Below are 21,312 nucleotides of genomic sequence, written 5' to 3'. Positions count from 1 at the left end.
TGGTATTTCTGTTGTGAAGAGCGACTTCTGGTTGTTCAAAGAATAGGGTAAGTGGTGCTAAAGAAGCAGTTAAAAAAGATAGGAATCTGGGAAAAATGGGGACCCAAAACATCTTTGCTTTCTTGAGACTGTAAATGTAAAGACATTTGACTAGTTGAGATGCCATTACAAATCAAGGAGAGTTATCTAAACTGTAAAAACCTGGTTTGTGATTGTTTTGTTTGTGATGGAATAGGAGTTACAAGGGAGTTTCCTAATTTTTTTTTTCTTTGCTTAATGTGAACTGTTTTATTCTGTGGAGTCAGCCATAAAAAAAGATTTCTATCACTTACCATAAGGTTTCTGCAATCACCTTTTCCTCTTTACATCCTCCTTAGCTGCCATGCCTTTTAGGTTGTAAGGATAAACACAAAGTTAGCTTTACCTTTTGGAATTTCAAATTAGTGTAATGGTATTTTTAGTCTGAAATTTATAGATTATTTTGAAATACCACTTAGACGCATTTCTTAACCAGAAAACCATAGAGTTTTGTAAATGTAAACTGAGTCCCTATAAATTAGGTCCTTAATCTCATTTACAGAAATGTGTATAATAGTCCAAGTCCCTCATTGGACCGATACTTGAAGATGGTCACATGACTAACAGGGATGAAGAAAAAGCAGAGGCATTCAATGCTTTTTTTGCCTCAGTCTTTAGTAATACTGACAGACATTGGGCTGCGTGGTCCTCTGAGTTGGAGGACCACGACTGTGGGAACAGTGACTTTCCGTTTGTGGACACTGAAGCTGTAAGGCGCCAGCTGTGTCAGCTGAATGTTCACAAGTCCATGGAGCCTGATGGGATTAACCGCAGAGTCCTGAAGGAGCTAGTGGATGTTGTGGCAGGACCCCTCTCAATCATCTACCAAAAGTCTTGGGAGTCTGGGGAGATCCCTGCTGACTGGAAGCTAGCCAGTGGTATTCCAATTTACAGGAAGGGTGTGAGGGAAGACGCAGGGAACTACAGACCTGTTAGGTCTAACCTCAGTTCCTGCAAAAAGGATGGAGAAGATGATAGTGGGTACTGTTGAAAGGCATTTAAAGAATAGCACACTCATCAGGCACAGTCAACATGATGGGTTCAGAGAGGCAAAGGCCTGTCCTTCTATGATAAGGTCATGTGAGTGGCAGATGAAGGGAAGGCAGTGGATGTTGTTTTTCTGGATTTTAGAAAGGCTTTTGATACTGTCCCTCCCAGCATCCTTCTGGACAAGTTGTCCGACTATGGGATGAGCAGGTTCACGGTGCATTGAGTGAAGAACTGGCTGAACGGCAGGGCTCAAAGGGTTGTAGAGAATGGGGCTGCACCTGTCTGGCGATGAGTCACTAACGGTGTTCGTAAGGGTTTAATACCAGGGCCAGTTCCATTCAATATATTGATCAACAATCTGCATGCAGGAGTTGAATTGCACCATTAGCAAGTTTGCTGATGATACCAAACCGGGAGGTGCTGTTGACTGTCTTCGGGGACCAGATGCCTTGCAGAGGGATCTGCGTAGGTTGGAGCATTGGGCAACGGTTAATGGGATGAAATTTAACAAGTCTAAATGCCGGATTCTGCACCTGGGATGGAGTAATGCCGGGCAAAAGTATAAACTGGGAGAGGAGTGCCTGGAGAGGAGACCTGCCAAAGGGGTCTGGGTGTGCTGGTTAACAGCAGGCTCAGCAGGAGTCAGCAGTGTGCCCTGGCAGCCAAGAGGGAAACCGGCATCCTGGGGTGCATCAAGCACAGCATAACCAGGCAGTCCAAAGAGGTGATTATCCCACTGAATTCAGTGTTGGTGTGGCCTCACCTTGAGTATTGTGTACGGTTCTGGGCACTGCCATTTAAGAAGGGTGTTAAGATCCTTGAATGTGTCCAGAGGCAGGCAACAAAGCTGGTGAAAGGCTTGGAAGGAACGTGCTATGAGGAGCAGTCAAGGACTTTGGGGTTGTCTAGTTTGGAGAGAAGGAGGCTGAGGTGCGACCTCATTGCTCTCTACAGCTTTCTGAGGAGGGGAAGTGGAGAGGGAGGTGCTGATCTCTTCTGGCTGGGATGCAGTACCGGGATGCATGGGAATGGCTCAAAGTTGCATCGGGGAAGTTTAGACTTGACATTAGGAAGCGCTTTTTTACTGAGAGTGTGGTCAAACAGTGGAACAGGCTTCCTAGAGAGGTGGTTGATGCGTCATGCTTGTCAGTGTTTAAAAGGCATTTGGACAATGCCCTTGATAATATGCTTTAGCTTTTGGTCAGCCCTGAAGTGGTCAGGCAGTTGGACCAGATGATCATTGTAGGTCCCTTCCAACTTGAATGTTGTGTATTCTTCTGTTCTGTTCTCTTCTGATTCCTTAATACTAAAGGAGGGCAAGTTACTATTATTTTGGTAATTTGAAGTACATTATGGAGCCTGCAGGTTATTCAAGGGATAAATAACCTCTAAATACAGTTTTTACTTATTTGTAGTGGTAACCAGGATAGCATGTGAATCTAGAGACTTTAAAACATTTTTATCCTGTTGTGATCCAATATATCATAATGTTTTTTCCCACCCCCAAAACAGTTTCAGTAAGTTTATTTCTAGGAAAAAAAAAAAAAAGAAAAAAGCCTCCATCAAGAAAAACAATGCAGAGGAATAGAAGGGCAGTTGAATGGCCTGAAGTAATATTCAAATCTTTAAAGGTGACTACACCTCTTCATGCACAAAGTCATAATGTTATTTAGAGCCCCTTGTAGACAAGTAAACAACAAGATGCTGAAAGTTCTTATGAACTTTGTTTTATAATTATCTTTTGTAAGGGGTTTCCAGTTTGACTGTAATTTACACAGTTGGCTGTGATACAAACTAGGTGGAAGTTAAGTGAAGGTCTCTAGATGGACTGTGCTGGGTTTTGGAAAAGACTAGTAGTTCTGTTTCACAAATGATAAGGACTTCCATAAGGGGCAGAAGCGCTATCAGTCCAGCTTGTTTTTCCACCTCCACAAGAAAAGTTCTTCCCAAATAATCTTAACACATATGCTGTGCTTGCCCCACTCTCACATAAAGCTGGTTTTGAGGCTAGCCCAGAAGCCCTATGAATCAAGTGGAAGCACGTGAACATCTTCTTACTAGTTTTTGTGGCAACTGAAAGTCAATGTGGACCTTTTTAATAGTGTGACTCATGCACTCGATAAATACGAACATGTCTAATACCTAAGGAGTTAACATAATAGTTTTTGAAGTTTAGCCAGGACAAGTGCTAATACATGAGATAAAGCATTGTTATTGACATGTCACTGCAGACAAGATTTTTAGCTTACTGTTGTTTTCTTTCTAATAGTTCTAAATACTTCTCCATCGTACTCCAGGACAGCTGAGCAGCTAAAGAAACCAAACAAAGATTAACCTTTAACCAGGGTGTGCTTCTGTTAGCTGTAGCATTGGCATGGTGATAACCATCTGACAAGATAAATGCCTGATGCTGTTCTGATGCCAATCTGTTGGAATGTTGTTATTAGTTCTTCAGGGAAAACAAAATTATTTTTGTAGTTCACAAGGGAAAAGAGATAAATTAGAGTATACAAAATGCTTTCAAATAAATAAATATTTGCTCCTGGGACGTTTATGAAACTCTACCAAAATGTTAAGCTAAACCACAGGAACAAAAACGAATGATGTGACTTCTAGAAAGTCTTGGCTCCTGACACGTGACACTGTAAAGGATGCCTATTAAATTAATAACTCTAAACATACATTACGCTAAGCAAGGCAGCTCTGAACTAGATTCGTGAAACTAATAAACTAAGTAAAAGTGATTTTTTGCTGACGACTTTGCTTAATTTTAATGTGCTAGATTCAAGTTATTTGCTTTAAGCTTTGTTCCAGTGTAACAGCTCAACTTCACCCCTCCGTTGTCCAGCATCTGCTGGGAATTTGATACGTAAAGTACTTCAGTCTGTTTAAGGAAAATGTCCAGTTTCCCTGAGATACCTGTTTGCAGCTTTCTGAGGACTATATTAACTTCATAGAAATTACAAGCTTCATGAGTGTATGAATGCTAATGACATGAATGTATTAATATCATTGGCGATGAAGCCCTCATTAGCATGACAAGTAAAATCTGTGCTAAATTTTAGGGTCTGTTTTTACCCATCAAAAAGGTAGATATTCGGTCTCATAAAGTAGTCTACGTGGCTGTGTTAAGTAGGAGAGGCACATTCAGAAAGAAACTGCCTGTACCTTAGTAACTTGGCTACAAGTGGAGTGAAATTCTTATGTGCCGTTCCTGGTTCCCATTGCCTCCTGCGGAGGAGCGGTGGGACTGGGAGACCTGGTCTTAGATGGTCTCCTCAAATTCTGAGATTCTGCACAGTGATTCCCACTCATTTTTCTTTACAAAAATGACAAATACAAAAAATAATTCCAATGCAAAAAGTTGGTAAATTCTGGAATAGTATGAAGTCTGTTTACATTCTTAACTGTCTTCAATTGCAGTAGAAATCTTCATGACTTTTTGTATCACTTAAGAAGTTTGGAAGATATTTGTGATTTCATGTCCTTTTCTGGCATCAAAGATCTTGTTTGATGCATCTAGTTTACTCACAGTTTTTAGGATAAGCCACTACTTGCCAGCAAGTTATTCAGGTTGATACATAAGTGTCTCAATGCAGAATCACATAAGTACCATGGATTTTAGTCTGCAATCCGTGTCTCTATTTTAATCTTGAATTAAAACTGTTCTCCTATAGAGAAACCTATTTGTGATCTATAATTCTGGTATATAATCAAGGTGAAATGTCTATAATACAGGCACTTCTGCTGCATACCAGATTTTACAATTTGGTTTGTCAGCTACTTCAGATTAGGAAATGGATGTGTGTGGAAGGTGTACACTATTGTCTTTCTCTTACCAAAATGGCTGCTTCAGCCCTCCTGCTGGTTTAGATAAAGAGAATGCTTTGGACTGCTACTGTTATGGCTCCATGATCAGGGTGTGGATATGCACTTAATCAACACATACTTACAGTTGGAAATGATTGTAAGAGTTTAAAGGACACAGAGCAATGAAAATAAGTTCTTTTAGTAATCCTCAGCTCTTTTAAGAGAAGTAACTAATTCTCAAAGATCTTTTTGAATATATAGACAATAAAAACTCTCAGAGGAGTATCTGAAAAGTTGCTACACATACGGTTATTTTGGTACTGTCCCGTGACTACACAGTAAGGACTACTGTGGGATCCTTATTGTTGACCTGTGAAGGGTGGAAAAAGGAGTTGCTGTAGCAATATTCTGAAAGTGCCTGTTGGTGGGAGTGGATGACTAAGTATAAAGTCCTGCTAATCATAAACCTGTATCTAATGGCACTCTCTTAATAGTGACTTCAGAAACAAATACTGCTTTATGGCCTTGAATATCCTGGATTGTTCTGCTTGCTCAGCTTGCTCTTGTGCTCCATTCCTCAGACTCCAAAAGGTTACAGCTCCTCTTGTGTATCTGATACCTACTTTTTGTGATTAAGTGTGATTGCCATATGTTTCACAAAAAGTGTACAGTGAGCTGGGTTTATAAGGGCCAGGGTCCGTGTTAGCTAAAAAGAAACTGTTTTTTCGGGGAAAACGCAGTCCTGGAAAGCAGCAGTGCTTTTGCTGCTGAGAGCTGCTGTGTGTTAGGGGTGGAAGGAGAGATTGGCTGCCCGGAGCGGCCCCTGCTGGCAGGCTCTGCCGGTGGCACCGGCGGTAATCTCTTCCAAAAATGAGCGTCAGTAGAAGCATGCTGCTTCACTCTTCTGGAACCAGGTGTACTGCAAGTATATTCCAACTTGTGTCAACAATGCTAACTACAACTGATTTTATTTTTTCTCCACCTGTGTGGTTTTGTAAAGCAGTTGTGAAACCAGTTATTTCATGAGCAGTCTTGAACAGACTCAGTGAACGCACAATAGTGAAGTTTGTTTTGACAGCTCTAACTGAAAAAAACCCAAGTTTATTAATCACTTTACCTATTTGTTTTCAGCAACAGGTACGCAAGATAGTGATGCAACAGGGGGAAGGATCAGAAAGTTAAGTGTTGGGCAGTATGACAATAATGTCCCTGGGCAGCCATCGTATAACCGGTGTGGATGGATCAAGTCTCCTGCTACTGACCAGGCTGTAAATCCAGGATCACCAATTCCTGTAGGGGAGACCAAGGAGGTAAACAATGAAGAATTTTTCAAGAAGTATTTATTGCAATGAATGGCCAATAGGGAGTCCTGTGTTCGTTTTCAGTCTCCAAAATCAATGTGAAGCAATTGGGCAGTTGTATCGTAGCAGTAAGAACAACAAATGACTGTAGTTATCTCAGAAATACAATTCAGTGTTTAATGATGTCCTACTCTTGTTCTCCCTATGTGTTTGCATGTTTTCAGTGTTCCAAGATGTCTCTGCTGGAACGGTGGATCAGATTATATGAAACCTTCTATAATCTGATGAAAAATGCCCTACTGTATTGTAGGGTTAGGTGGGAATTTTCACACTGTAATTTGGCTTTTTTATGCCCTCTCTAGATGTCTGTTGTGTGTTACGAAGATGAAATGGATGGGGGAATCTTCTCCCCAACAAAAAATGGAAATGAAGCTGTCCCGTCTACACCAGCTTTTCCCCTGTCACCAGAGACATCATATGGTAAGGAAATGTCTATCTCTTTTTATTTATTTATTTAAATAGCACTATTAACATTTTAGCTGTTACTAAAGAGAAATTGTACTTTTCCTTCTTTCCTAGTGAAAACACCTCCGCTATACCATCAGCGAACTCCCTCCTGCCAAAAGGTCAGCAGCCCATCTGAGTTCTACAGAACCAGTCCCGGTAAGATACCCCTACTTCTTAAATAATTTGAAACTGAACTGTGTATGAAGACAACTAACACAACAGTGATTATTCCTTTATAAATAGGACATATACCTGGTGATTTTAGACACGTGCAGGTCACAGAAATAGAATTTAGCAGTTCTATTTCAATCATATTAAAAAGACGTAAACAATGAATAATTATCCAAGAAATATTTAATGCCGTTAGTTGCCAACTGGGAGTCCTGTGTTCACGTTCAGTGTCTAAAATCAGTGTGGAGCAATTAGGCAGTTGCATCATGGCAATAAGAGAAAATGCAATTCAGTGTTTAAGGCTATCCTGCTCTTGTTCTTTGTATGCATTTGTGTGGTTTCAATGTTCCACAATCTCTCTGCTGATATCAAAATACTACTGTCAGGAGATTTGAGGTTCTTGTGATTTTTAGTAGGTTCTTGTCTCCACCTGAGGAAAGAGCGGTGATATCCATGTTGCCATCTTGTCAGGCAAGTGAAGCTGACAATAGAGCTTGACAGTAGCTATGCTCAAGTCAAGGAGATCTTAATCAAAGGAATGAATCTTCTGGGGTTTTTTTTGTGCCACAATGTAAATGCACAAGCATAGAAAAGTAGTTGGTAATAGATGATTACACATTTAAAGATATAATGTGATCTAGCTATGAATTTTATTAATAAAGGATTCTTCTTTGAGGCCTTAACTCTTTGCTGTTAAAAATAGCAGCAAAGATATTGTTAGCTGTCACCTTTTCTGTGCGATATTATTTTAAAAAGTAAGTTTTTCATGTGACTGCATCAGAAATTGCTGGACATAGAAGGAAGTGAATGTATGTTATTTAACACCTGAATAAAAAATCACAGACATTAATTTAAATTGGATGCATTAGAAGATGTTCAGATGATAATTCACGTGTATATGTAGTTTTATTGCTTAGGCTATGACTGTCTTCTCAGGCAGGATCTTGACAGTAGAGTTTCCAATAAATTTGAGGGTGGATTTTGCTGTAAGAATAGTTAGTGTTTTGGTTTTAATTTTGGGAAAAAAAAAACCTTTCTGTTTAATTTGCCTCATTTAATAATTATCAAAAGCAAATAACATCAACACATAATAAAATTATCTTTAGTAATAAAGCAATCTTCTACCCAGTTCAAGACATCTCTTTATCATTCAGTTTCTGTGACTTTGCCCCTTACTCTCTTAACTCTTAAACAATTAGTGGTAGATAGCCTTCTGAGGAAAGTTTCAGCAAATCAATTACAGGCTGCTTACGTTGAGTTAATCTACTGAATACTTTGTTGTTAAATGGTTGCCATCACTGTTGCTAAGAGTTAGGACTCACCCTGGAAAATTTTGTGGCTTTCAGTGCATTTCTCTATTTTGTTGGTGATAGAATCATAGAATGGTTTAGGTTGGAAAGGACCTTGAAGATCACAGAGTTCCAACCCCCCTGCCATGGGCAGGGACACCTCCCACTAGACCAGGTTGCCCAAGGCCACATCCAGCCTGGCCTTAAACACCTCTGGGGATGGGGCCTCAACAACCTCTCTGGGCAACATGTTCCAGTGCCTTACAACCCTCAGAGTAAAAAATTTCTTCCTAATGTTTAATCTAAACCTGCCCTCTTCCAGTTTAAAGCCATTCCCCCTCGTCCCGTCACTACATGCCCTAGTACAAAGTCCTTCCCCAGCTCTCCTGTAGGCCCCCTTTAGGTACTGGAAGGCCGCAATAAGATCTCCCCAGAGCCTTCTCTTCTCCAGGCTGAACAGCCCCAACTCTCTCAGCCTTTCCTCATAGGGGATGCAGGACTCCAGGTGGGGTCTCACAAGAGTGAAGTAGAGGGGTAGAATCACCTCCTTTCACCTGCTGGCCACACTTCTTTTGATGCAGCCCAGGATGCGGTTGGCCTTCTGGGCTGTAATCGCACATTGCTGGCTCACGTTGAGCTTCTCGTCAATCAGCACACCCAGGTCCTTCTCCTCAGGGCTACTCTCCAGCCATTCCCCAACGAGCCTGTATTTGTGCTTGGGATTGCCCCAACCCAGACGTAGGACCTTGCACTTGGCCTTGTTGAACTGCATGAGGTTGGCTTGGGCCCACCTCTGCAGCCTGTCCGGGTCCCTCTGGATGGCGTCCCTCCCCTCCAGCGTGTTCACCTCACCAACCAGCTTGGTATCATCGGCAAACTTGCTGAGGGTGCTCTCAATCCCACTGTCCGTGTCCGCGACAAAGATGTTGAACAGTACAGGTCCCAGTACCGACCCCTGAGGAACGCTGCTCATCACTGCTCTCCACTTGGACATTGAGCCGTTGACCGCAACTCTTTGAGTGCAACCATCCAGCCATTTCTTTATCCACCGAGTGGTCCATTTGTTGAATCCATGTCTCTCCAATTTAGAGACCAGGATATCGTGTGGGATGGTGTCAAACGCTTTGCACAAGTCCAGGTAGATGACATTGGTTGCTCTTCCCTTGTCCACTGCTGCTGTAACCCTTTCGTAGAAGGCCATCAAATTTGTCAGTCATGACTAGCCCTTGGTGAAGCCATGCTGGCTGTCACCGATCACCTCCTTGTTTTCTATGTGCCTTAGCAGAGTTTCCAGGAGGATCTGCTCTGTGATCTTGCCAGGCACAGAGGTGAGACTGACTGGCCTGTAGTTCCCTGGGTGGTCTTTTTTTCCCTTTTTGAAAGTAGGGGTTATGTTTCCCCTTTTCCAGTTGGCAGGAACCTTGCCAGACTGCCACAATTTCTCAAATATGATGGCTAGTGGCTTAGCGACTTCATCTGTTAGTTCCCTCAGGACCCGCGGATGTATCTCATCAGGTCCCATGGACTTGTCCACCTTCAGGTTCCTCAGGTGGTCTCGCACTTGATCTGCACCTACAGTGGGTGGTTTTTCATTTTCCCAATCCTTGCCTTTGCATTCTGCATCATGGGCAGTGTGGCTGCAGTCCTTGCCAGTGAAGACTAAGGGGAAAAAAGTGGTTGAGGACCTCAGCTCTGTCTCTGTCCTAGGAAAGCAGTTTTCTTGCATTTCCTTCTGGAGAAGGAAGGGAAGAGGAAGAAGGCCCACCTCTTCCCTAGTCTTTCTTTTCTCACTGGCATACTTAAAGGAGGATTTTTTGTTTGTCTTAATGTCCCTGGCCAGATTTAGTTCATTCTGGGCTTTAACTTGTCCTACCCAATCCCTGGCTGCTCGAACGATTCCTCTGTATTCCTCCCAGGCTACCCGCCCCTGTTTCCGCTCCCTATAGGCCTCCTTTTTACTTTTGATCATGTCCAGGAGCTCCTTGTTCATCCATTCAGGCCTCCTGGCTTTTCTGCCTGCCTTCCTCTTTGTAGACATGCATTGCTCCTGAGCTTGGAGGAGGTGGTCCTTGAATATTTGCCAACTTTCTTGGGTCCTCTTCCCTCCAGCGCTTCATCCCATGGCACCATGGCAGATTCTTCAAGAGGCCAAAGTCAGCTCTCCCAAAGTCCAGGGTGGTCAGTTTGCTGCTCACTTTCCTTGCTGCCTCGAGGATCTCGAATTCGACCATTTCCTGGTCACTACAGCCCAGGCTACCCTTGAGTTTGACACTGCCTACCAGCCCCTCCTTGTTGGTAAGAACAAGGTCCAGCATGGCTCCTCTCCTCGTTGGCTCCTCTACCACTTGGAGAAGGAAGTTGTCATCAGTGCAATCCAAGAACCTCCTGGATTGCCTATGCCTGGCTGTGTTACCTTTCCAACAGATGTCGGGGTGGTTGAATTCGCCCGTGAGAACCACGGTCTGTGAACGTGATGCCGCCCCTATCTGCCCCTGTAGCAGACCCCCACTGTAATGTCCCCTGCTCCTGATTTCCTTTTAATCCTTACCCATAGGCTCTCAGTCAACTCTTTATCCATCCTTATCTCTCAAATACTGGGTTAATGCAACACTGAAAATACTCTAGCTTAGACCAAAGCAGGTATTTCTCCCTTTGAATACCCCTTTAAAAATGATACTCAAGGTGTACTGAATGCTACAGGTTAACTGCTCAGCTCCCTATGGCTTTGCTTTTACCCGCAAATGTAATGTACTTTGATACTAAGGTTAAAGGTGTATGAAGTGGGTCAGCTAGAAAACATGCGATACACCATTAGCGAGCACCACTAAGAAACGTTAGCTGGGTGACTTTCCCACCAGAGCACAGAAACTTCTATTGCCAGAGGCAATATTAGAATCCTACTAGAATTTTTTTGTTGTTGTTTTTACTCTTCTCCCTTTACTATTCTACTTTACTTATTGACTGTATCTATAGTATCTATTTACTGCATTTACTTGCTTCTGACTTTGGCAAGAAGTGAAAAGATGTCTGTTCTTTTTTTTCTTTCTTCTCTTTTGTAACCAATCCCTAATTCATGGCCAGAGCAAGAGTTGCGTTTGGTGTGTTGAATGGGGCCAAGAATCTGAAGGGGACAGAAGTAGCTGTTCCTGTTGTTGAGATTGCTCTAATGCACATGCGACAAAGGTGACTCTATCAGTATGTACTTTGCAAGAATTCTTACAGCCCCAATTTTTAGCACTTTCCTTTGCAGCCTTGCTCTTCTTTTAAATGCTTTCATTGTTTTAATTTTGGTAGAAGTTGGGAAACATGCTGACTTCTCCAGACGGTTTCGACAGATTGAGGCCTTTGGAGTCATGGGCTCTGGAGTCTTAATTTCTGCTATTAAGATCTTGCCCCTTTTGTTTCAGTTCAGATCACCCTTGAATTCAGAAGTGGTTTGTTCTGCATCTCAGCTTTGCTGCTTATCTGCATTTCAAGTTAGTAGTGAGGATCTGGCTACCAGTTATCTAGATATATCGCTGTCTTATTTCCTCCCTGCTTCCTTGTAGAGAATAGCTTCCAGTGTTGTTAGCACTTACCATATCAAGAGAGAATGTGGTTTTAGAAAAGTATGAAAGTATAGATTTTTAAAAAACAATACATATTTTTGTGTATTCTGTGTTCAAGAATTACATTGACAACCAGTCTTTATATATACAAAATGATAAAATTGTCTGTTCTTTTGTAAGTTGTTCTTGTTGTAAACTGCAAACCCTATCTGGAATGCATCTAATTCTGATTTTTAAACTATTTATTGAAGTGAAGGGCACTGTCTTCACTGAAGCCTGACAAAACCCTGTATAAAATGGTGCTCTGTTAGCCCTAGAAATCTTAATTTTCTTTCCAGGTGAAACCACTTTGTTAGGGAAAGTCAGTTCAGTGGCGTTATGTATCTGTCTCCCTTTCATCAGCTATGCCCTACCTCTTCTTTCTCTATATACCTTTACTTAAGATGCTGTGCCTGGGCCAGCTAGAAAGAGCAGGATTCCTTTCCATAACCTCGTTCTTTCTCAGACGGGAGCAAGTTTAACCTCCTGCAGTCTGTGTTCAGGCATGCAGTCCTTGCGTGTCAGCACTGCTGCTCCAGTGATCACTTGCTGCCATGGTTTCATTGCCCTTTTCCTCACTTTACATAGCTTGCAAGTAATACAGCACCCACAGAGTTCATTCTGAATTATCTTTTGAAAGAAACCTTGTTTGTTAAGACAAACTTGAGCAGTCTGTAAATTGGCTAGTTTTATAAATACCCCATGAAAAAGTAGGCTCCAGATAGTGCATGCATCTCTCTGAGTAACACAATAGCCATTGTATATCCCATGGGAGAGTCCCACACATCAGTGAAGGAACAGAAGTGCTATTTGTAGGGCATTTCGGAGCTTATAAAGGCTCTCTTGTCTCAGACAGCATACAGCTAATTGAAGTCCCTTTGTATATAGAAGTAACAAATAAAAACGTAGCAAGCTCTTTGCCAGAGGACTGAACTCTGGCTAACCACCCCTGCCACTCCACCCCTCAGGCTGGTCGTGAGGAGCTGCCCCTTCTTCAGCCCTGGCCAAAGCAAAGACAGAGACAGCAGGCAATCGGCATTCACAAACAGGCACTGTCTTGCAGCAGAAAGCAGGGATCTGTGAAACTAGGGAAGATTGTCTATAATCCTTTATGCATGTACTGACAGAAAAGCCATGATGTCCTGTTTTCCCATCTTTTCTGAACAGCCTAAGTAAATTTGTGTAGTTCAAGCAGTGCGTATGGTGGGATGATAGCACTGCTGCTGGTATGAGGAATCTCAGTGCCTTCAAGCGTGTGTAAGGCCTTGCCTTTTCATACCTGCCACGGAGCTTAGCTTAGGTGCCGTACTCAGAGCTAGCATAGAAGCTGCAACTTTTCTAAAAATTGTCAAAAGGTCATCCTTTCTCCTCATGCTGTCATGGAACTCTTCAAGGCCAGACGCTGGCATATTTCCACATTTTTTCTCATACAGACTCTGTTTTTGTCTGACAGAGACATTGTAATCCTACATTCCCCTCACTGGCTAACATAGGCTTATGTAACTCTGTTACACCACCACAGTGATGACTGTTTCATAAACCTCTCTAAGACAAACTCTCTTACAACCTAACAGATATCCTCATTACTGCATAATTCTATTACTGATTATAATTTTATACTGTTGTAATTTAACACTGTTACTCCAGGATTGTAATTTCTTCCAGTCACTGAGTTGCAAGGGGAGTGAAACATACTGCTTAATTGTTCAATAAAAAAAGTTAAGGTTCTGAACTGAAAACCTTTTCTGTGTGTCAGAAGTGTTAGCAGCATAGGGAATAAAAGCGATCCTAATTTGTGAGAAGGAAAAATTCCCAGTTTATGATGTGCAAAAACTTTCTCTACGTTATGAAAAGGTTTCATATAATTATTTATACCTGCCTTGCTCTCCTTCCCTTAACTGTTTATATAAGGTATACATGTCCAAAGCAAGAGATTGGTATGGAACTTTTCCAGACATCTGGGTTAATTTGCTTAGAACTTCAGTTCATCCACTTCAGTGGCTAGTTATCATGAACTCTGTCCTCCTGGAATCAAAGGTTCATTTTGTTTTTTCCTGTTGTGATTTTGGGTTTGAGTTTTTTTGGGTTGTTTTCTTTTGTTACTTTTGTGGTTGGTTTGTTTGTTTGTTTTAAACATTGAGGCTATTAATGAGCAATGAAAATACAAGTAGAGACAAGAAATTTATGATGTTTACTACAAGGCAGATAGACAAGGTCTGTGTTATGTCTTCCATTGTCCTGCAATTGACCTTGACATGTTTATCTTGTGGATAAATACAGTGCTCATCTCCGCAACAATTTTGTAATGAAACAGTTAATGTTTCTTAGTTATGATAAAATATACCATTTACTAGTGCGTATGAAGCTTCCATGGGCTTCAAGAGCAAGTAGGAAAGGACTCAGTTTTCCTGTTCAGATTCTACTGACATATGAACTTAATGAGGTCTTCCAGAAAGAGCATGTGGAATGCTGTAAAGCATAGTAATAAATGTTCAGAGGCCACTTCTTGGCCATTGTAAACACTGAAGTCAATATAATGTGCTATGATCTGTGTCACACTTTTTTTTCCCTGGATTACTTTTATTGACACGTTCAGCTCAGTAAAACTAACCTTTATACAAACTTTCTATTGTACGAAGTTTGGAGATGACTTGATGTATTTTCGAGTCTTTATTGTCACAGACCTCCTTTCCTTTGTGACACTGATTATAATACAGTTCTTAACATATCTTTCAACTACAAACATGGAAATTTTGTATCTTGCCTGGCCCGTGGAGAAAGAAACAATGCTTATTATCAGCGATTTCAGTCTGGTAATCCAAATTCATGACAGAAGTAATAATGTTCCTTCTCATGTGCTGAATAGATGAATGGTTTCATTTAATTCACATCAATCTGAATGGTGGAAAATATGTTGTAACAGAAGAGCCAAATTGAAACTGGAAGTAACTTGAAATACTTGTAGTCAATGCCTGCTTTTAGTGAGAAATATTAACTAAAATACTTACAGTATAAGTGTCTATAACTGAACTGTTTGGTAATCAACTTTAATTGAGCTTTTTTTTTTCCCCCATTCAGTTTGGCTAAGGTTTTAATGAGATGTATTCTTACAGTACACATTGATTATCTTACCAAAGCTTTATTCTCTGGCTTAGAGATATGAAGTGATTTAGAGATTAATCAATTTAGCTAGCTAAATATGGACTGAGTTTGGTTTTAGCCATGTTATGTGTTTCTATGTAAAACTTTACAAAATCTGTACATATTTTATCCACTCATTAAAAATTCTAACATGTCATTGATTCAGAGGAGCAAGGAATAGAAATATACAATTTGAGGATTTACCACCATTTCAAAATGACACACAAAAAAGCTTATGGCTTGTATAAAAGGCTGTGTTGCGTTAATCTCTGTTCATTGTGCGCTGTCAGCATTACCAATTAAAGCACACAAATATGCTACTAGTAAATGTACTAAATATAGCTATGAGTTACAGTAACAACTTGGAAAAATAAGTGGCCCACCATTTTTCTGACATTTCAGAAAACAAATAAAAAACAGTATGCTAGGAAATTCAGATTCACTTGATCCATTCTAAGAATGTTTATCAAGTGCTAGATACTGAGCTTTTGGAGTATCACTTTAGAATATTCCTGTTCTGTGTAAAAATGAAGTTTTGCGTAAGGTACTTGCTGTCATGGTTAGTAAATTGCACCAAGATTATATGGTGAACACTCACTTGTGTGCTGTCTCCCTTTCTCTTTCATTTTCAAATTGGTTTACCATTTTGCAAAAACAATTGTATGTTCTGGAAGAAGCTCGTTGATATTTTTATTTGTAAACAGATGAAGTGGTGCTTCATTTTGTTATATTTGTTTAACTACATATCCAACAAGCAGACATTTACAAGAAAAAAATCAAAACTTCTGATTAAAGTATTGGATCCAAGGTTAATCCTTATTATCTTCATGTTGCTTACTTATTTTCAAAAAGTCTTGATAAATCACACAATTCCTTTAATAGCCTTTGGAACTGTCAGTTTGCTTTCATTTATTTTCACTTCCTGCTCCCTTCCACCACCCCCTGCTCTGAAAAGCTGATATATGAGATTTCTTTAATATATATACACACACTTTTTTCCCAAGTGACATTAGGATCCCTGAGGGATCACAGGTACATTGAATTTTTTCCCCTCCATTCCCAGAAGGTTTGACATCAACTTAGCAATTGGAATGGGAATAATGGGAGAAAATTCCTGCAGAGGAACAAACTACGTGTGTGTGTTGGGGGGAGAAACAGCAGGAAGGAAGCTGGGGAGGAGTAGAGTTGCAATAGCTGGGGCTGAGGGATGCAAGAAGAACTAGTACAGAAAGCAGAACAGATTATTGTTTTTTTCAGTCCTTCATCAAACACTGTGTTAAAAGCACAAACTCTAAATGGGGTGTAAATAAAATTCAGTCTGAATAGTACTGCATCTGTAGCATTTCAAGAAAAACAATGTGAAGGCAATCTGAGTATTACAATCACATTGCTAGTTTGTGCTCGCTATTGTAATTGGATTTCCTGAATATTCTCAGATTGTGCGCTCTCGGTGTTTTAAGAATTTGTCCAGAAAGCTTCCAAAAATGAAGTAAATGAAAATGAAATTCTTTGATGGGAGATTATAAAAGGAAGCCTACAGAGGGTGGAAGCAAGGACAGGTAGCCTGGGAGGAATACAGAGAAATTGTCCAATCAGCCAGGGATCAGGTTAGGAAAGCTAAATCCCTGACAGAATTAAATCTGGCCATGGCCATCAAGGGCAACAAGAAAAGCTTCTACAGGTAGGTCAGTGGTAAAAGGAAGACTAGGGAAAGCGTGGGCCCTCTCCGGAAGGAAATGCAAGAACTGGTTACCTGGGATATGAAGAAGGCTGAGACACTCAATGACTTTTTTGCCTCAGTCTTCACGGGGAAGGGCTCTAGCCACACTGTCCAAGTCACAGAAGGCAAAGGCAGGGACTGGGAGACTGAAGAACTGCCCACTGCAGGAGAAGATCAGGTTTGACATCATGTAAGGAGCCTGATGGTGCGCAAATTGATGGGACCTGATGAGATGCATCCATGGGTCCTGAGGGAACTGGCAGATGAAGTTGCTAAGCCACTATCCCATCATGTTTGAGAAGTCATGGCAGTCAGGTGAAGTTCCCACTGACTGGAAAAGGGGAAACATAACCCCCATTTTTAAAAAGGGAAAAAAGGAACTCCCAGGGAACTACAGGCCACTCAGTCTCACATCTGTGCCCAGTGAGATCGTGGAGCAGATCCTCCTGGAAACTCTGCTGAGGCATATGGTTATTGGCAACAGCCAACATGGCTTCACTAAAGGCAAATCGTGTCTGACAACTTTCATGGCCTTCTACGACAGGATTACAGCGTAAGGGGTGAGCAACTGACATCATCTGCCTGGGTGTAAAACGTTTGACACTGTTCTGCACAACATCATGGTCTCTAAATTGGGGAGACATGGATTTGACCGATGGACCACTCAGTGCCCAAGGAATTGGCTGGACAGTCGCACTCAAAGAGTTGGGGTCAACAGCTCCATGTTCAAGTGGTGAGCAGTGACAAGTGGTGTCCCTCTGGGGCTGGTACTGTGACCAGTACTGTTTAACGTCTTTGTTGGTGACACGGACAGTGGGCTTGAGTGCACCCTCAGCAAGTTTGCTGATGACACCAAGCTGTGTGGAGCAGTCGACACGCTGGAGGGAAGGGATGCCATCCAGAGGGACCTGGACAGGCTTGAAAGATGGGCCCAGGCAAACCTCATGAAGTTCAACAAGAACAAGTGCAAGGTCCTGCACATGGGTCAGGACAATCCCAAGCACAAATACAGGCTGTGTGGAGAATGGATGGAGAGCAGCCCTGAGGAGAGGGACTTGGGGGTGTTGGTTGATGAGGAGATCAATACACAATCATAGAATTGTCTAGGTTGGAAGGGACCTTTAAGATCAAGTCCAGCCATCAACCTAACACTGCCAAAACCACCACTAAACCATGTCCCGAAGTACCACGTCTACCCATCTTTTTAATACCTCCAGGGATGGTGATTCCACCACTTCCCTGGATGGCCTGTTCCAATGCTTAACAACCATTTCGGTTAAGAACTTTTTCCTAATATCCAATCTAAACCTCCCCTGGTGTAACTTGAGGCCATTTCCTCTCATCATGTCTCTTGTTACTTGGGAGAGGAGACTGACCCCCACCTCTCTACAACCTCCTTTCAGGTAGCTGTAGAGAGCAATAAGGGCTCCCCTCAGCCACCTTCTCTCCAGACTAAACAACCCCAGTTCCCTCAGCCGCTTCTCAGAAGACTTGTGCTCTAGACACCTCACTAGCTTTGTTGCCCTTCTCTGGACACGCTCCAGAACCTCAGTATCTTTCTTGTAGTGAGGGGCTCAAAACTCAATGTGGAGCCAAGTACAGAGGGACGATCACTTCCCTAGTCCTGCTCACCACACTGTTCCTGATACAAGCCAGGATGCTGTTGGCCTTGACCACCTGAGCACACTGCTGGTTCATATTCAGCTGGCTGTCAACAAACACCCCCAGGTTCTTCTCCTCTGGGCAGCTTTCCAGCCACTCTTCTCCAAGCCTGTAGCACTGCATGGGGTTGTTGTGACCCAATTGCAGGATCCGGCACTTCACCTTGTTGAACCTGATACCATTGGCCTTGGCCCATTGATCCAGCCCATCCAGATCCCATCCTACCCTCAGGCAGGTCGACATTCCCGCCTAACTTAGTGTCATATGTAAGTTTACTGAGGGTGCGCTTGATCCCCTTGTCCAGGTCATTGATAAAGATCTTAAACAGAACTGGCCCCAGTACTGAGCCCTGGGGAACACCACTTGTGACTGACCACCAATTGGATTTAACTGCAGTCACTACCACACCTCTTTGGGCATGGCCATCCAGCCAGTTTTTTACCCAGCGAAGAGTACACTCATCCAAGCCATGAGCAGCCAGTTTCTCCAGGAGAATTCTGTGGGAAACAGTGTTGAAGTCTTTACTAGTCCAGGTAAACAATATCCATAGCTTTTCCCTCATCCACTAAGCGTGTCGCCTTGTCATAGAATATAAGCCAGCAATGTGCACTTGCCGCATCCTGGACTGCCTCAGAAGCAGCATGGCCAGCAGGTCAAGGGAGGTGATTCTGCCCCTCTACTCCACTCTGGTGAGACCCGACCTGGAGTACTGCATCTAGGTCTGGGGTCCCCAACATAAGAAGGCCACGGACCTGTTGGAACGGGTCCAGAGGAGGGCCATGAAGATGATCAGAAGGCAGGGACATCTTTCCTGTGAAGACAGGCTGAGAGAGTTGGGGTTGTTCAGCCTGGAAAAGAGAAGGCTTCAGGGAGACGTTGTAGCAGTCTTCCAGTATCAAAAAGGGGCCTACAGGAAAGATGGGGAGGGACTCTTTATCAGGGAGCGTAGTGACAGGACGAGTGGCAATAGTTTTAAACTGAAAGAGGGGAGATTTAGATTAGATATTAGGAAGAAATTCTTTACTGTCAGGGTGGTGAGGCACTGGAACAGGGGGCCTCCACAACTTCCCTGGGCAACATCCGTGGAAGCGTTCAAGGCCAAGTTGGCTGGGGCTTTGAGCAACCTGGTCTTGTGGAAGGTGTCCCTGCCCATAGCAGGGGAGGTGGAACTAGATGATCTTTAAGGTCCCTTCCAACCCAAACCATTCCATGATTGTATGATAAAACAGCTATGGAGATAATTTAGTGCTGCAGGTAAGATGTTCTGGATCTGTGGGATAGTCATTGAATTGATCTGTGTACCAGATAAACCCTAGGAAATAAAAATTATAATAGAAAGATTATATAGACTTCTTTATAAGAAGATGAAATTGCACCCTGTGAATTTTATTGCTTTCAAAAAGCTTGAAAAATTTTGTGATTTCTTTTTATTATATTTTTTTTTATTCAGAATTGTGTTTACATTGTTTTTTCTTTGAAGATAAACAGAGAACAAGTTATTGAAATGTGTAAGAAGGTTAAGGGAACATTCATTCAGATGTCTTTAATTCCTGTATCCAAGATGAGCTTTCTTTAATTTGTATACATGTACCCACCAATATCAGAAAGTTGTATCATATAAATAACAGTAAAATTTATCTTGTGTTTATTTTGTTAAAACTGTTTAGTGCAAAAATTGGAAGAAATTATGTCAAAAAAGTTTGTGTTTCCTGAGCACTCAAGAACCCCTCTGTATTGAGGATAGAGAACAGACACAGCTCCTAGTTTCCTAAGATGGGATGCATCAGATTATAATTCCATTCTACACTTGGTCACAGCAAAATGTTATCTGAAGATTGGCAAAATATTTTTTGTTCTGGAAAACAGTGGGAGTATTTTAAAAATAGCTTGAGAGTACACATTGATTGTGGCTTGCTTTCCTCATTGTTGCTATTTCAATGCTTTCATATCTGGTCATGAGAGAGTATATTATTAATAGCTTTCATTCAGTGCTTTTGAAGGGTGCCTGTTGGTTGTAATTTTGTGCAAACTGCTTTGATGCCTCATTGGGAAATGACACAAAGAGTTGATAAAACTGACTAGTACTAAGGTATGCATAAACTGTGCATTTTAATGAAAGCTGAGACCTGTGGAAGTAAGAGGACCTTGTACTACACTCACAGCCTTTGAAATTATAAGCTGAAACGCTGTATTTAGATTTTATTTCTTTTATCTTACCATTTCTTTCTATGTTTGACTGGCAGCCTAGCAATTTGAAAAGCCTGTCTGTGTTCAGTTGCCACAAATATTTTGGCAATGAATTCATTTTAAAGGAGGTTTGAAAAAGAAGACAAAGTTAAGAAAACATTAGGAAGAAAAAGAGAATGTTGAATGTGTTCAAGATATGCCCTCTGTATGCAATATTTGTTCTAGAAATTTCATTCCAATTTATTTTTGCTCTGTCGGGGAGCATAGTATACAACCAGTCTGTTTGGAGCATTGCTAAGCTGCAGAGTCAGCTTACCGAGTAGATGCACTAAGAGACTTGTAAATACCTGCATGTCAGAGAACTGTTTTCAGACGTCATTCAGGAAATTGATGCATTTTAGAAACTTCAGGTTGAGTTACTCTGAGAGGAAAAACAGGTCAGAAAAGACCTGTGGGTCTCCCAAAGCAAGGGAGTGTTAGCACTGACAGTCGCAGTTCTGGCACTTTACAGTGTGAGGAATTCTCCTCCTACTCCCTCTGCCTAGTCCTCAGGGCTGTGAGTTCAGAGTTCAGTGGGTATCAGCATTGTAACCAGCCAAGTAAATATTGGGACTTCAGTGTAGTGACGTTGTCTGTGATCGCTCGGGTCTTCACAGGTCTGTACAGTTGTGCTATTAAAGCCAGTGGCGTTTACAAGTGTGATTGTCTTCTCCATTTTCCACCAGCTGAACCTAAATCTTAGACATTTTCTGGATTCCACTTAGAAGGAGGAGGAGGTTTTTCCATGTAAAGCAGTTACAGTATTCATGTCACAGGAGAGGTCTCCCTCTTCTGCGTGATTATCAGCAGGACTTGAACCAGGCATTCCT

General features: G+C 41.8%; 1 protein-coding gene across 1 annotated transcript in view; it reads left to right on the top strand.

The window, feature by feature from the left end:
• TNS3 (tensin 3) overlaps positions 1–21,312 on the top strand; it is a 136,019-nt gene that overhangs the window by 67,741 nt on the left and 46,966 nt on the right. Inside the window, exons 13-15 of the mRNA XM_009895046.1 lie at positions 6,016–6,188; positions 6,542–6,659; positions 6,759–6,842. Of these exons, the coding sequence (XP_009893348.1) occupies positions 6,016–6,188; positions 6,542–6,659; positions 6,759–6,842 (375 nt within the window). The remainder of the gene's footprint in view (positions 1–6,015; positions 6,189–6,541; positions 6,660–6,758; positions 6,843–21,312) is intronic.

The sequence above is a fragment of the Charadrius vociferus genome, unplaced genomic scaffold (genome assembly GCF_000708025.1).
Source record: "Charadrius vociferus isolate BGI_N301 unplaced genomic scaffold, ASM70802v2 scaffold101, whole genome shotgun sequence".
NCBI lineage: Eukaryota > Metazoa > Chordata > Aves > Charadriiformes > Charadriidae > Charadrius > Charadrius vociferus.
Note: the sequence above shows the minus strand (reverse complement) of the source record. Positions and strands in the feature narration are given on the sequence as shown.